This window comes from Ranitomeya imitator, chromosome 2 (genome assembly GCF_032444005.1).
Source record: "Ranitomeya imitator isolate aRanImi1 chromosome 2, aRanImi1.pri, whole genome shotgun sequence".
Lineage (NCBI taxonomy): Eukaryota > Metazoa > Chordata > Amphibia > Anura > Dendrobatidae > Ranitomeya > Ranitomeya imitator.
In genome coordinates this window covers 449,456,387-449,472,327 of record NC_091283.1, presented here as the reverse complement: position 1 = coordinate 449,472,327, position 15,941 = coordinate 449,456,387, and the positions used below count along the sequence as shown (strand labels likewise).

Here is a 15,941-nt window from a genome sequence, read left to right as displayed (position 1 = left end):
TTATTCCCTTGAAAGTGATAATAGATTTCCTAAGGGAGCATATTTTATGATAAACCAGGAAATAGTATAGTCTAGCACCTGCTGAGGCCCATTGGCGCCAGATTGATGAAATTTTACTGTATAAGGGTCTAGGCACACGTTGCAGATTTGTCACAAAACCTGAAAGGTTTCCTGATGTCAGCAAAGTGAACGAGAATCCTGAAATCTCAAGCACATGTTGCTTATTTTTGTCTTGCATTTAAGTCTGCATCATGTCAATTCTTTCAGTGTTTTTGCTGCAGATTTCACTCATACTAATGAGTGGGTAAAAATCTGCACCAAAACGCGTGTTTAAAAAAAAAAAAAAAGGAAAAAAAAAGGTCCAACTTACATGGCGAATTTCCTGCCAAGAGATGCAGAAATTCTTGCACCAAATATTTAATGTGTGCACATAACCTAAAAAATGTGTACACCTTGCTTATTCGGTGCAGATATTTCTGCATATCTTAGCAGGAAAAATACTGCGTAATAGGCATGTTTTTGCTGCTTTTTTTACATGCGTTTTTTTGGTGTAGCTTTTTCCCCACTCATTAGTATGAGTGAAATCTGCAGCAAAAATGCTTAAAGAATTGACATGAAGCAAACTTAAATCTGCAAGGAAAAAACAAGCAATGTGTGTATGAGACTTCAGGATTCTCGATCCCTTTGCTGGAATCAGGAACCTTTCAGGTTTTGTGACAAATCTGCACTGAAAAAAAAAAAACTGCGACAAAAAATGCAAAAAATCTGCCAGGAGTGCTCAGGCCCCAAACTTTACTAGTGTCTGCATTGTCCAAATCAAATCGTATATAACACTCATGATGTCGTTTATGATGTCTGGGTGAAACCAAAACGATCCTCTAAGAGAAATCCACCCTGCTCCATGATCTAAAGGACAGTGCTGGAGTTATGGATCTCTTCTAATACAGTATACAGCACATACAGGTACTGGAAGCAGAGGTTAGAGAAGGGAAAATACTAATACCTTAGAGTCCAGGAGATAATTATAGGGCATGAATATGATGTCCGCCTGCTGTTTCAGATTCCTGGAGAGGTAGTAGGGGCAGGCCCTGCACAAAGATTGACACTTAGAACATAATATACTGTATACTGTGCACCTCAAATGGCTGACCAAATTGGAAAATCCTCCTCAAAAGAAAAAAATGCATAACAACTAGCTGGTTTGGATTCTGAAAGCATACTGTCCTTTAACACAAAACCTGGCAGTAAGCATGGTTTTCCTCTCCTCGTGCAGTTAAAATTGCTTTTGGTGAACATACCAGTCTCCTATGTTGAGAAGCTGCCCCAAATCTCATGCTCTAGAATTTATCATCTTGACTTTTTGAGCCTCCTATAGCATTAAGTACTGCAACTTCCTTTCCCTGAACTTTCGGCTCCCGCAATTGTTTAACAACTTGCCTGCACTGAATTAAAGGGGATGTCTGAGAAAATATTTTTGTTGGGTGTATTAAATCAAAAAAACTAAGCTATACAAATCTATTGGCACTTACCGGGATCAAGTGCAGGCCGTTTTGTGGTCTCCATTTACACCGGAAGGAAGACGTCATCATTCAATATGGCAGCAGGACCACTGGGACCTATGATTGGCTGCCGAAGAAAAGTGACTTCAGTCGCACATCACCATAGATAGCAGTGAGGACGTGCTGCTGAAGCCAATAGACCAAGGCAGCTAATCACAGGTAGCAGAGGTCCTGCTGCCACTTTGTAGCAGGTCTGTGGAGTCAGAGTCGTGGAGTCGGAGCCCATCGGAGTCATGGAAATTTAAAAGTCGGAGGTTTGGCTTACTGACTCCACAGCCCTGACAGGGGAGCCAATTTTGGTGGAGTCGGTGTCATGGAAATTGAGGAGTCGGAGGAGATTTGGCTTACTGACTCCACAGCCCTGCTATGTAGGCTGACAACCTTTTTCCAATGTAAATGCAGAATACAGAGTGGCCTGCGCTGAATTCCCTTTGAGTTTCTTTCACCATTTTTAATATACCAAGCCACTGGTAAAATTATGATTTCGCCCAGACAACCCCTTTAAAAGACGGTCTGTTTGTTATGTAGTGTGGCAGACAAAAAAAAAAAATAAAGGGATGTGTAGGTTACCTATTTATCACAATTTTCTATCAAGGGAGATCCTGTTACCTAAAAGTACAGGGATAACTGAAACCCCTTGTCAAAATCACTGAACTCTGCAGTAGGACATACGTGAGGCCGCACATGTCCACTGCAGCACACCAAATCCATCAGAGCAAGATCTGCAAGCTGCAGTGCATCTACAAGGAGAGGACTCTTCTCCATAATTTTAATAATAAGACATACGAACAGGGGTTGTCCAGTTGTTGCAAAGGTTTAGTCAAAGAGGACTCCGGAAGTACCTGTGCTTGGTGCCGCTCTTCACCAGGTCCTCGATGTCCAGTATAGGAGTGGTGAGATCCCTCTCCGTGCTCTTTTCTAGGGAAAACATTTTTTTATCCTGTAACAGTTTGCCTTGCTGTCTCAATGAACACTACTTTCCATTTATAAGATGAATGATGTTGGGTTATTAAAGAGGAACTCCAAAACGCAGAGAGACTCCTTGAAGTTGTAAAACTACAACACTAAGTACGTGTGTGTGACATGTTGGTAGTCATCCTTTTTGAAAAGGTGAAACAAAGGATGGAGAGCTCTGTTCACAATACGTGGGGGCTATCGCCTCATAGGGGGTACGACCTGGTATTCGGAAGTATGTGCAAGGCAGAAAGAAGGTGGAAGACTTGTCAACACAAGGCATTTTTATCACCTGGTTCTTTCTGATGCCTAATTAACTGGTCATAATGGACACAATTTCTTAACAGCATCCTCTAGCACTTACCCTCCACATTATTATAGTAGTGACAGGAGCGGGTAGACACCTTAGAGCGACACATATGGACCTGAAAAAAAACAACACAGTACAAGACATTTTATTCTGGATGCAAACAATGAAAACTGATATATACTCAATATTTATACCTTAACATGATTATTCTCCTGCTTCTTCACATCCGGGTGAATACATAACTGCTCCCGTGAGCCCAGGACGCTGACTTTAGGCCTGAAAAAAAAAAAATTAATGCAGCTTTCCAAAAAAAAGAAAAAAGTTATTAAGCGATCTATACATTATGTATGATGGTATAGAGTGCCAAATTACCTACTTTCCTTCACACAGCCATGAAAGTACATGATAAAATGTATGTATGACTGCAGCCACCACTAGAGGGAGCTCATTGCACACAATTTCTCATGCTGTCACTTGATGTACGCTGACAATACGCTGGCTGCATGACTGCAGACAGGTATATTTTTTTATCTGAAATGTGCCATTTTTTTCATTGAAAGTTAACTTTAAATATCCAAAACCGCTGCACGTGATTCGCAGGTCTTTCCCTCTTGTGTACATAGGGACAGATCTATCCATCACTTAGACCAGTGCTGAGAACTTGGCCGGGGGGAGTGCTGGAGTAGGCTTCTCCCCAGCTATGGTCCCTGGCCGGACCTTTAAAGATGATTTTCTCTGAAATGCCGAAGTGTTTCAGAGAAAAATATACCTGGCTGCAACTGTGCAGCCAGGATCTGATTCATGCTGTCCGTGGTTTTAGCAGCATGAATCAAAAGACAGGTTTCCTTTAACCCCTTAGTGACCACCAATACGTCTTTTTAGGGACCTGAGATATAGCATCCCCATACAGGTGACAATCCAGCAGCTGTTGGCTGTACACTAGAGCTGACAACTTGCTGCTTCAGCCACGATCAGTGTGGCACAGTCCATGGCTGTTTAACCTCTTAGATGCTGCTGATAATAGTTTTACACAGTAACTACAGACAATAGGTTTACACAGTAAAATATCGATATTTGCAGATGATACAAAACTATGTAAAGCAGTTAATACAAGAGAAGATAGTATTCTGCTACAGATGGATCTGGATAAGTTGGAAACTTGGGCTGAAAGGTGGCAGATGAGGTTTAACAATGATAAATGTAAGGTTACACACATGGGGAGAAGGGATTAATATCACCATTACACACTGAACGGGAAACCACTGGGTAAATCTGACAGGGAGAAGGACTTGGGGATCCTAGTTAATGATAAACTTACCTGGAGCAGCCAGTGCCAGGCAGCAGCTGCCAAGGCAAACAGGATCATGGGGTGCATTAAAAGAGGTCTGGATACACATGATGAGAGCATTATACTGCCTCTGTACAAATCCCTAGTTAGACCGCACATGGAGTACTGTGTCCAGTTTTGGGCACCGGGGCTCAGGAAGGATATAATGGAACTAGAGAGAGTACAAAGGAGGGCAACAAAATTAATAAAGGGGATGGGAGAACTACAATACCCAGATAGATTAGCGAAATTAGGATTATTTAGTCTAGAAAAAAGACGACTGAGGGGCGATCTAATAACCATGTATAAGTATATAAGGGGACAATACAAATATCTCACTGAGGATCTGTTTATACTACTGATAGGGATTCTAGATTGTGAGCCCCATCGGGGACAGTGATGATAATGTGTGCAAAACTGTAAAGCGCTGCGGAATATGTTAGCGCTATATAAAAATAAAGATTATTATTATTAAGGAAGGTGACGGGCACAAGGGGGCATTCTTTGCGTCTGGAGGAGAGAAGGTTTTTCCACCAACATAGAAGAGGATTCTTTACTGTTAGGGCAGTGAGAATCTGGAATTGCTTGCCTGAGGAGGTGGTGATGGCGAACTCAGTCGAGGGGTTCAAGAGAGGCCTGGATGTCTTCCTGGAGCAGAACAATATTGTATCATACAATTATTAGGTTCTGTAGAAGGACGTAGATCTGGGGATTTATTATGATGGAATATAGGCTGAACTGGATAGACAAATGTCTTTTTTCGGCCTTACTAACTATGTTACTAGTGACTATGGTATCTTGATGGTTAACAGAGTGTGGAGGCTCCCTATTTAACTCCATCGGCATTCTGAAACTATGATTGCATGGTCCTGATGTTTGCCATTGCAATTCCAGGCCAATAATGGCGTTAGAGTCTGACATGTATAGTGACCTGATGAGAATTTAGGCAACATTTAGGTGGTAAAAATACAATTTTTCATTCCTGTCATGCCACTTTTCATTAATTCCTGAAAAGCACCTGAAGGATTAATAAACTACCTGACAGCAGTTTTGAATATATTGAGGAGTGCAGTTTTTATAACGGTGTCACTTTGGGGGGGTTTTCCAATTTATGTTTAGGACCCCAATATTCACTTCAAACCTGAATAGGTCCCTAAAACATTTTTTTGCAAATTTCCTTGAAAAAAATGAAAAATTACTGCTACATTTTTAAACCGTCTAAAATGCTAACAAAATAAAACAACATTTTACAAATGGTGCTGATGTAAGTTAGAGATGAGGGAAATGTTATTTATTAAATGTTTTTCTGTGGTATGACTATCTGGATTGAATGGATAATCATTCAAAATTTGAAAATTGCAAATATTTTGCCTTTTCTGTCAAATCTCTGATATTTTTATAAATACGCACAAAACATATCATCCTAAAATATAATGGGACACGAAAAAAAAAAAACAATCTCAAAATTACTGGGATATGTACTGGGATACGTTGAAGCATTCCAGAGTCATTACCATATAAAGTGACATTGGTCAGTTTTAAATAAAATTTGCCTTCGTCACTTGGGTATCCCACTAAATGCATATACAGTATCATCTGGTGGGCCGATGACTGGCATCCCCTTCATTAGCCACAAGAATTGGGTCCGAAAGTTCTGTGTGTGACTGCAGCGTGGATCCAATCACACATGAGAGTGTGGGTCTCCTATTAAGATCAAAAATCAATAAGTAAAAAATGTAATTTGATTTTCCACTTTGATTTTGCGTATCATTCCAAATCCAGACCTCGGTGGGATATTTAGATTTACATTGATCATTTTTATGTTTTATTGTTCTCAACACATTCCACTATGCAATGAATAAAGATTTGCAACTGGAATATTTCATTCAGTGATAACTAGGAGGTGATATTTTAGTGTTCCCTTTATTTATTTTCTTTTTAGACGTGTATATTCCACAGTGACTAAAACAGCAGTGCATCTTTTTGATCAGTAGATGGCACTATGTAGTATTATTATTACGGTATTTATTTTTAGGGCACCATTGATTCCATGGTGCTCCATGGTGATTCCATAACTTATGTAGCAAGGACTGAAGTTATGAACCATTGTGGTCATCATCTCCTCCCTTTCTGCACAGTGTCCCACAAATTACCTGTACTTTGTCTGCTTCAGTTCACTTATGACCTGAGCCAGCTGAGAATGGGTCCTGGATGCGTAAATGATCTTGGGGATATCGCTGTAGTATGCTGTAAAATCAAAAGAAGTATATGTGTAAGCCTGCAATATGCGCCTCCTTTTTGCTCATCTACCAAATATTAGTAGGTTGTTAATATGGCTGTGCGTTCCATTATGTTTCAAGTACTGTGGCCGGCCGCCTATGGTTCCATAGCCGCTTGTTTTTGTACTTTTTGTTAAACCCCTTTCTTATGTCCGTGGCTCCTGTATGTGTGGCATCCGTTTTCATAGGTACCTATTAAAGGGAACCTGTCATCTGAATTTGGCGGGACTGGTTTTGGGTCATATGGGCGGAGTTTTCGGGTGTTTGATTCACCCTTTCCTTACCTGCTGGCTGCATGCTGGCTGCAATATTGGATTGAAGGTCATTCTCTGTCCTCCATAGTACACACCTGCACAAGGCAAGATTGCTTTGCGCAGGCGTGTACTATGGAGGACAGAGAATGAACTTCAATCCAATATTGCAGCCAGCATGCAGTCAGCGGGTAAGGAAAGGGTGAATCAAACACCCAAAACCTCCGCCCATATGACCCAAAACCAGTCCCGCCAAATTCAGGTGACAGAGTCCCTTTAACACTTATGATGATCTTCCGTGTAAATTCCTACAGCACATGGATGACATCCGTGTGCCATCTGTGTGACACGTACCGCAATTAAATGCATTCAATAAATTACTGATTTTTATGTGTTAAAGATGTGCAAAGATGCGCAAAGATGATAGATAGATAGATAGATAGATAGATAGATAGATAGATAGATAGATAGATAGATAGATAGATAGATAGATAGATAGATAGATAGATAGATAGATAGATTATTGGATCATTAGATTATTGGTAACAGAAAAGGTAAAGCAGGCAGCTGTGAGCCGATGTTATCAGGCTGCGAAGGTCTCTGGTTATCGGGCCCTTCCCAGCCTAAAAATACCAGCCCGCACCCGTCCCAGTAGTGGAACATCACAAGAGATGCTCCAATTCTGGGGCTTCGTCTTGGCTATTCCCGATGCCCTGGTGCTGTGGCAATATGAGTAATGGTGCTTTGAGTTGATGTCATCTGTGAAATGTCCAAAAACACAGCGGATATAAAGCTCTGGTGCTAGTAATGGAGAGGTGTCTATCAGACACACCATTATTCAGTAATAAAAAGGAAACACATAAAAAAAACACTATAGAAGTAAACACTCCCTGACTCTTTCCCTAATTCACCACTTTATTTAAAAGGAAAAAAAAAATAGCACACAGCTCCGGCGTAGTCTACCAAATCCAACAAAGTCCTGCAAATCCGCCGTAGAGACTATGCAGCCTTGTTCCGACAATATATGGGCTTTGCAAACAACCACTTCCGGGTCACGCAGCGCTGCATGAGACCCAGCAATGTCAGTAACTTTACCGCTCTTCACAGTCAAAGGGTTTTGCACAGCGCTGTGTGACCCAGAAGTGGTTGTTTGTAAAGACCATGTAGCATCAGAACAAGGCTCCATTGGCTTTGTACGTCGGATTCGCTGAACTACATCGGACCTGCATGGGATTTTTTTTCTTATCTAATAAAGTAGTGATCAAGGGAAAGCATGGGGTAGTGTTATTTCAATAAAGTGGGTTTTTTTGCTTGATTCCTTTTTATTTATGGGTTAGTAATGGGGTGCCTGATAGACACCTCTCCATTACTAGAACCAGGACTTGATGTCAGCTGTGGTTTTGGACACTTCATAGCGGACATCAACCCCAAGCACCATTACCCCCATGACACTCGCTACGCTGAGATGTGTGTTGTTTCAGAACGCTCGCTGCAGAAACAGGAACAGCGGGGGGAACGAGGAAGAGACAGGAGTGTTGTTATTTTAAAAATATGTATCAGTAGGTTCATTGTGGTCGCCATAATACTGTATGAAGTATTATGGGGAGTGCATTATACTGTATGGATGACTCTGGGGACTGCATTATACTGTATGGAGTACTATGAGGACTGCATTATACTATATGGAGGACTATGGGGAGTTCATTATACTATATGGAGGACTATGGGGAGTGCATTATACTATATGGAGGACTATGGGGAGTGCATTATACTATATGGAGGACTATGGGGAGTGCATTATACTATATGGAGGACTATAGGGGTGCATTTTACTATATGTAAGACTATGGGGAGTGCATTATACTATATGGAGGACTGTGTGGAGTGCAATATAGTATCTCGATGACTGTGGGGGGGTTCATTATACTATATGGAGGACTATGGGCAATACAAGGCGAAAAGCCAGAGTTAGAGTGACTCATGTGATGCTCCACTTCTGGGGCTGCTGCAGGCTGATATTTTTAGACTGAGAAGGGCCCAACACCATGGATCTTCTCAGCCTGATAATATCAGCTCTTAGATGTCTGCTTTACCTTTGCTGGTTACGAAAAATGAGGGGGACCCCGCGTCATTTTTTTTCCAATTATTAGGTTAATGGAAAGATATACAACAAGCTACACATGCAAGGCACAAATTACCATATTTTGCAAATTATAAGAGGCACCCCAATGGTGGTGCGTGTTAAAATCCACTTTTATGGTAGCTTACCTGGGAGGCTGCGGCTGTGGAGCGGGGTCCCAGGTGGCAGGGTCGCTACTTCAGGAAACTGGTAGAGACAGGAGATGCTGTGGGCCCCAGGCTGGTAAAACAAGGTGTTTTTGTGAAAGCCTGGAGCCTCACGCTTTTTATAGTTCTTAATGTGGTGGACTCTGGAAAAATGGCTGCCGGAGATGGCGCATGCTCAATCGAGATCTTGGGAGCAGAGATCTCAATCTGTGCATGCACCACATACGGCGGCCATTTTCCCGGAGTCCATCACATTGAAGATTATGGAAAGTGCGGGGCTCCAGGATTTCATAATCCTACCGTACCATTCCCCACTCCTGCATCCGCCGGTAGCTTCCTGCAGCAGCGACCATAGGACCCCACTCCATGGCAGTCGGAAAGCTACCCCAGAGCTACAATTTGCATTATAAAGACGCACCCACTTTTTCCCCAAAATTTGGTGGGGGGGCTGGAGTGCGTCTTATATATAATCCGAAAGATATGGTATATATGTGTCGAATATCTATCTAATATCTTTGCACATCTTTAACACACAAAATTCAGTACATTCTAGAATGCATTATATTACGGTTTGTGGTACACGGACAGCACACGGATGGTACACACGGAAAGCCAACAGAGAGCCACACGGATAATTTCACGCAAACTTTTTTTTTTAAGTGGATGTGTGAAGTGGTCCTTCCACAGCGAGAGGAGGAGAATCACATGTCACAGATTCTCCTCCTCGCCCTGCAGTCTGTCAGCGCTGACTCTGGGGTCATTTTTATTGGCTCTCTCATTCAAGAGTTCATGCTTTCAAACAAGACGTAGTTCATGACTATAGCTGTGATCTAGACGGATATATCACAAATGGAAGTGAGAACTGTCGACAAACCTGCAGGTCTGACATTAACCCAAGATATCTAAGTCTCGATTGCGACTAGATCTTTAAAACGAGCTCTGAATCTCAGCACTAACTGTGATCTAGGCATGGGTAGCCAGGACATACATCCTTGGGTACTGATGAGCCTACCTGCAAGAATGTATAACTTACATGCTTAGGCTGTCGTCACACTATCAGTATGTGGTCAGTATTTTACATCAGGATTTGTAGCCAAAACCAGAAGTGGAACAATTAGAGGAAAAGTATAATAGAAACATATGCACCACTTCTGTGTTTATCACCCACTCCTGGTTTTGGCTACAAATACTGATGTAAAATACTGACCAAATACTGATAGTGTGATGGCAGCCTTAGCAGGGAAGGGTTAGCAGGGAAGGGTTAGCATGCATCAGTCAGTAGTCCAGGCTGTTTAGTTCACAAAGTATTGGGTAGAATTGAAAAAACCCTCTAAGAAGTTTTAGGAGTATACAAGGGTTCAGAGTCACTGGGTATTTCCATATGCAAATTTTCTCTTCAGAGAGGAAGAGGACTTGAACTCTATAGTGTCACCTGTTGGAAGCAGCAATCCTACAAGTCACTATTGAACTATTGACCCTTAACGAGCCTTTTCCATTCACTAAAAGGGCTGATTTCATTTCAAGAGTTCTGACTAGTGTCAGTGCAAACTGATTTGCAAGACTGGTCCAGTAGCCACATCACTAATCTGTGCCACTTCCTACCTGTCGGCATCTGTGGCTCTTATTTTGATTATCTGGCCTGGTGTGATGCCAACATTGTGGCAGGATGCGACCTATGATGTCGCTCCACGCCGGCAAATCAAACGAAAAGTCTTGGATGCTGTCAAATAGGCAGTTCTCAGGGCTCCTATTCAGAGGCCAAATATTACTGACGTAGCCCTTGGGCCAGGTCCCGAAAATCAATTATTACCAACTCTAATTCAGATATGATATCTTGGATTGCCATGGTAAGAAATTAAAACAAACTTTATTAGAAAGATTCAGAACTTTACAGTATATCACCACTTGTACAACAAACTGCTCGCCCTCATTCCCAGCGAATAGCTGATCTTGGTGCTGAAGCCATAGTCTGCTAGAACAAGCACCATACACACAGAGCAGCATTCCATTCTAGCATACAAGTGACATCCATACGCCCTATTGTTATCATGGGACAACCTCTTTTAACCCCATTATATTGCAGCTCCGCTCCTACTAACCTTAATAAATGAGATTCCTTTCGGGGGAGTGAGTGTTCACTTTTTCCCTTGCATGACAAGGACCATTTATAAGTAGGAGACGTCACTCTGGTAAAGAGAAATATGCCCCCAGAAGATAAGAAGAACATGTCTTCTCCTGTGACATATAATGACAGACAGCCCCGATCTCTGCAGTTACTGTGAAGTATAGGAGGGAGCCGAGCGTGATTACTAACACTTTTAGCTTTCATCTCACAGCAGTCAGTGTGGGGGAATGTGGAGTACAGCTGAGTTCAGGTCAGCACTGCTATAATCCACTGCTCCCACACTAACTATTCTGAGTTGAAAGTTGGAGGTGCTTGCAAACACACTCAGCTCTGCTATACTCTACATGGTAACTGCAGAGATCAGAGCTGATGGACGTTACATCACAGAAGGCATTTTCTTCTGACCTTCTGGAAGGGGTGTGGTATTTTATTTCACCTGGTTGACGCCTCCAGTTTATGATTGGTCAACCTCATACAGGGGGGAAAAAAGTGCACACCCATTAGGCTTATCATAAATTATAACCAAAACTTCACAAGCTAATATCTCAGGAAAACAGACAAAAATTCAAAAGCAAAAATGTTTATAAATCTGCTTTGCAGACACTATTCCATAATGTGGCCAGTTTTACGTGCTTAAACTCTTGAAAGGTCCTTTTTTAGCAACAAATAATATCTATATGGCAACAGCCACAGAACAAGTGGGAAACGTCTATCACATAGAAAATATGGATGGCCTCTGTTACCCTCATACTCTGTCACAGAAATCATCTTGTACCTGAACTCTGTCCACCAGACTCTCCACTCCCCCAGTCTGCAGTAGGTCGGTCGGGAAACATTTCTGCTCCATGCATGCGCTCTTGGATTTTGCGGGCAGTTATGCTATCCTTAAAATGCTGGCGCCAGGCTAAGGTGGCACATAGTAAGCACAGCGTCTTTCCGGTGCCAGTTGGACTCTCCAGGACACCATTGACCCCCTGACAACAAACAAGTAACAAGAAAAAGATTGATATTGGAGTTGCTGAAAGACTGGAGAATTCTCCCAGTGTGCAAGCTCCTCCTAGGTGTCTGCTATCCTGTGCTATGCCTTAGCACTCCGACTCTGAAACACAGCAACTCACAGTCCTAATACAAGCCTCCCCGCTGTGTCTCCAAAGTGTGAGCCCCACCAACTGTGCTTTACTAGTGCAAGCCCCCACAGCTGTGCATCACTAGTGTAAGGCCATGTTCACACTTTGCGGTTTTTACCGCGGAAACGCGGCGATTTTGCAGCTGCGGGTCCGCTGCAGTTTCCATTGCGTTTACAGTAACATGGAAACCCTATGGAAACGCAAACCGCTGTGCACATGCTGTGGGAAAAACCACGCGGGAACGCAGCGGTTTACAACCCGCAGCATGTCACTTCTTTGTGCAGAATTGCGGCGGTTCTGCACCCATAGGAATGCATTGATCCGCTTACTTCCCGCATGAAGCTGTGCCCACCATGCGGGAATTAAGCGGATAATGTGCGGGTGGTACCCAGGGTGGAGCCCCGGGAACCATATTTGTGTAAAAAAAAAGAATTAAAATAAAAAATAATGATATACTCACCCTCTGAAGTCTCAGCACCGCACGCGGCCGTCCGGTCTCAGGTTTGCTATGTGACCAGGACCTGCGGTGACGTTGCGGTCACATGACCGTGACGTCACGAAGGTCCTTCTCGCAGAGCATCTTTGGAACCGGACCGCCGCCTGCAGCGCCGAGGAGATCGGGACGTCAGAGGGTGAGTATATCATTATTTTTATTATTTTTAACATTACTATTGATGCTGCATATGCAGCATCGATAGTAGGAGTAAATCCCGCAGCGGAACCCGCAGGACAAACCGCGATAAATCTGCACGGATAACCGCAGTGGGTTTGCCCTGCAGATTTATCAAATCCGCTGCGGGAAAACCCGCGGGAGAACCCGCAGCCCCCTTCCCACGTGTGAACATAGCCTAAGCCTTCCCCATCGGTGTATCAATAGTGCTAGCCTCCCTCCGCTGCGCATCACTAGTGCAAGCCTCCCTCAGCTGCGCATCGCTAGTGCAAGCCTCCCTCAGCTGCGCATCGCTAGTGCAAGCCTCCCTCAGCTGCGCATCGCTAGTGCAAGCCTCCCTCAGCTGCGCATCGCTAGTGCAAGCCTCCCTCAGCTGCGCATCGCTAGTGCAAGCCTCCCTCAGCTGCGCATCGCTAGTGCAAGCCTCCCTCAGCTGCGCATCGCTAGTGCAAGCCTCCCTCAGCTGCGCATCGCTAGTGCAAGCCTCCCTCAGCTGCGCATCGCTAGTGCAAGCCTCCCTCAGCTGCGCATCGCTAGTGCAAGCCTCCCTCAGCTGCGCATCGCTAGTGCAAGCCTCCCTCAGCTGCGCATCGCTAGTGCAAGCCTCCCTCAGCTGCGCATCGCTAGTGCAAGCCTCCCTCAGCTGCGCATCGCTAGTGCAAGCCTCCCTCAGCTGCGCATCGCTAGTGCAAGCCTCCCTCAGCTGCGCATCGCTAGTGCAAGCCTCCCTCAGCTGCGCATCGCTAGTGCAAGCCTCCCTCAGCTGCGCATCGCTAGTGCAAGCCTCCCTCAGCTGCGCATCGCTAGTGTAAGCCTCCCTCAGCTGCGCATCGCTAGTGTAAGCCTCCCTCAGCTGCGCATCGCTAGTGTAAGCCTCCCTCAGCTGCGCATCGCTAGTGTAAGCCTCCCTCAGCTGCGCATCGCTAGTGCAAGCCTCCCTCAGCTGCGCATCGCTAGTGCAAGCCTCCCTCAGCTGCGCATCGCTAGTGCAAGCCTCCCTCAGCTGCGCATCGCTAGTGCAAGCCTCCCTCAGCTGCGCATCGCTAGTGCAAGCCTCCCTCAGCTGCGCATCGCTAGTGTAAGCCTCCCTCAGCTGCGCATCGCTAGTGTAAGCCTCCCTCAGCTGCGCATCGCTAGTGTAAGCCTCCCTCAGCTGCGCATCGCTAGTGTAAGCCTCCCTCAGCTGCGCATCGCTAGTGTAAGCCTCCCTCAGCTGCGCATCGCTAGTGCAAGCCTCCCTCAGCTGCGCATCGCTAGTGCAAGCCTCCCTCAGCTGCGCATCGCTAGTGCAAGCCTCCCTCAGCTGCGCATCGCTAGTATAAGCCTCCCTCAGCTGCGCATCGCTAGTGTAAGCCTCCCTCAGCTGCGCATCGCTAGTGTAAGCCTCCCTCAGCTGCGCATCACTAGTGTAAGCCTCCCTCAGCTGTGCATCACTAGTGTAAGCCTCCCTCAGCTGCGCATCACTAGTGTAAGCCTCCCTCAGCTGCGCATCACTAGTATAAGCCTTCTCCATCGGTGTATTAATAGTGCAAGCCTCCCTCAGCTGCGCATCGCTAGTGCAAGGCTATATGCACACATCAGGATTTCTTGCAGAAATTTCCTGAACAAAACCAGACATTTTCTGCAAGATATCCGCATGCGTTTTTTTACGCATTTTTTTTGCGTTTTTTTTCCCGGAGATTTCCCAATGCAATAATATAGTGGGAAATCCGCAAAATCAATGAACATGCTGCGTTTTTTACAGCGATGCATTTTTTTTCGCGGAAAAAAACGCAACATATGCACAGAAATTGGGAAATGCATTATAAATGATGGGATGCATGTGTTTTTTATAGCGAAAAAATGTGAAAAATCCTGAACGTGTGTACACAGCCTAAGCCTCCCACAGCTGTGCATCAGTGTAACCCTACCTCCCATCTGTGCCTAGTTATCACAAGCCCCTCCCATCTGTGCCTAGTTATCACAAGCCCCTCCCATCTGTGCCTAGTTATCACAAGCCCCTCCCATCTGTGCCTAGTTATCACAAGCCCCTCCCATCTGTGCCTAGTTATCACAAGCCCCTCCCATCTGTGCCTAGTTATCACAAGCCCCTCCCAGCTGACTCCACCATCTAATGCAATGTCTCCCTAGTACAGGCCCCTCCCAGTTCTCCCCATAATGGTGCACGCTCCTCCTCCTCTGTGACTTAGAAACCCAGTCAGACATGGCGCCTCCAGCCAGGACTCGCACCTTCTGCAGACACTCCAGCACCTTGGCCATGTAATCCTCCTGACATTTGTACGGAGTGAACGGGAAGTCCACGGTGACCCCGCCGAGCTCCAGCTGCGGCATCCTTAACAGCGGCGAAGACCCTCCAGGTCCCGGACTGGCTTCACAATTCCCGCCTGTACGTCGTGACGTCACTCAGACGTGCTCTCGCCTGGTGACGTTCCCCACTGCCCCGGTCTCCGCTGTGCCGCCTGTGTCCTCTGTGCGACTCGCAGCAGTACCCATCCCCATGTTACAGCCTGGTACCGGCGGGCGCCATGTCTGAAGACACCGGAGTCTGAGGCTCCACAACAATGGCTCCTGCAGAACATGGGAGTGTGTCAGTGTGCGCGGAGCATGCCGGGAGTAGTAGTTTGTCAGTAGTTCTTGATTACATAAATGTAGTCACCTAATATTAAGATTTCCTGTTGCCCCTAGCAATCATTTTGTACATATATTTCATTTTCGTGCCTGATGCAGACTTCGACACCATAATTTGCATGAATTACCTTTAGAGATCATCATTACCCCCATAAATGCAACCCCAGTGGGCAATGTCATCTGTTTCAGTAACAAAATGAGCATCGTCCATTAGGATTCTGCATTGAGCCATCTTCCTATTATTCCTCCTTAAAATATTGCAATGTGTTAATAGTTCATCGTTTATGCGTCTGTATAATAAACTACTTTAGGTTAATAAACTACCCTATCTACTATATAATTGTCTAGGGGGTACTTCCGTCTGTCTGTCCTTCTGTAACGGTTATTCGTTCGCTAATTGGTCTCGGCAGCTGCCTGTCATGGCA

At 44.8% G+C, this 15,941-nt stretch overlaps 1 protein-coding gene across 6 annotated transcripts in view; it reads right to left on the bottom strand.

Annotated features, from left to right (window-relative positions):
• The window catches only part of RTEL1 (regulator of telomere elongation helicase 1), a 201,596-nt gene extending 186,145 nt beyond the window's left edge, over positions 1–15,451 (bottom strand). For 4 of the 6 annotated variants that reach the window (XM_069751061.1, XM_069751063.1, XM_069751062.1 and 1 more), the window contains exons 1-7: positions 15,118–15,451; positions 11,867–12,065; positions 6,304–6,397; positions 3,018–3,099; positions 2,878–2,938; positions 2,402–2,477; positions 1,004–1,088 (exon numbers count right to left, since the gene is read on the bottom strand). In XM_069751061.1, the coding sequence (XP_069607162.1) occupies positions 1,004–1,088; positions 2,402–2,477; positions 2,878–2,938; positions 3,018–3,099; positions 6,304–6,397; positions 11,867–12,065; positions 15,118–15,219 (699 nt within the window). In that variant the 5' untranslated portion in view covers positions 15,220–15,451. The remainder of the gene's footprint in view (positions 1–1,003; positions 1,089–2,401; positions 2,478–2,877; positions 2,939–3,017; positions 3,100–6,303; positions 6,398–11,866; positions 12,066–15,117) is intronic. The other 2 variants (XM_069751066.1, XM_069751065.1) reach the window with 2 other exon arrangements.
• Between the last annotated feature and the right edge of the window lie 490 nt (positions 15,452–15,941).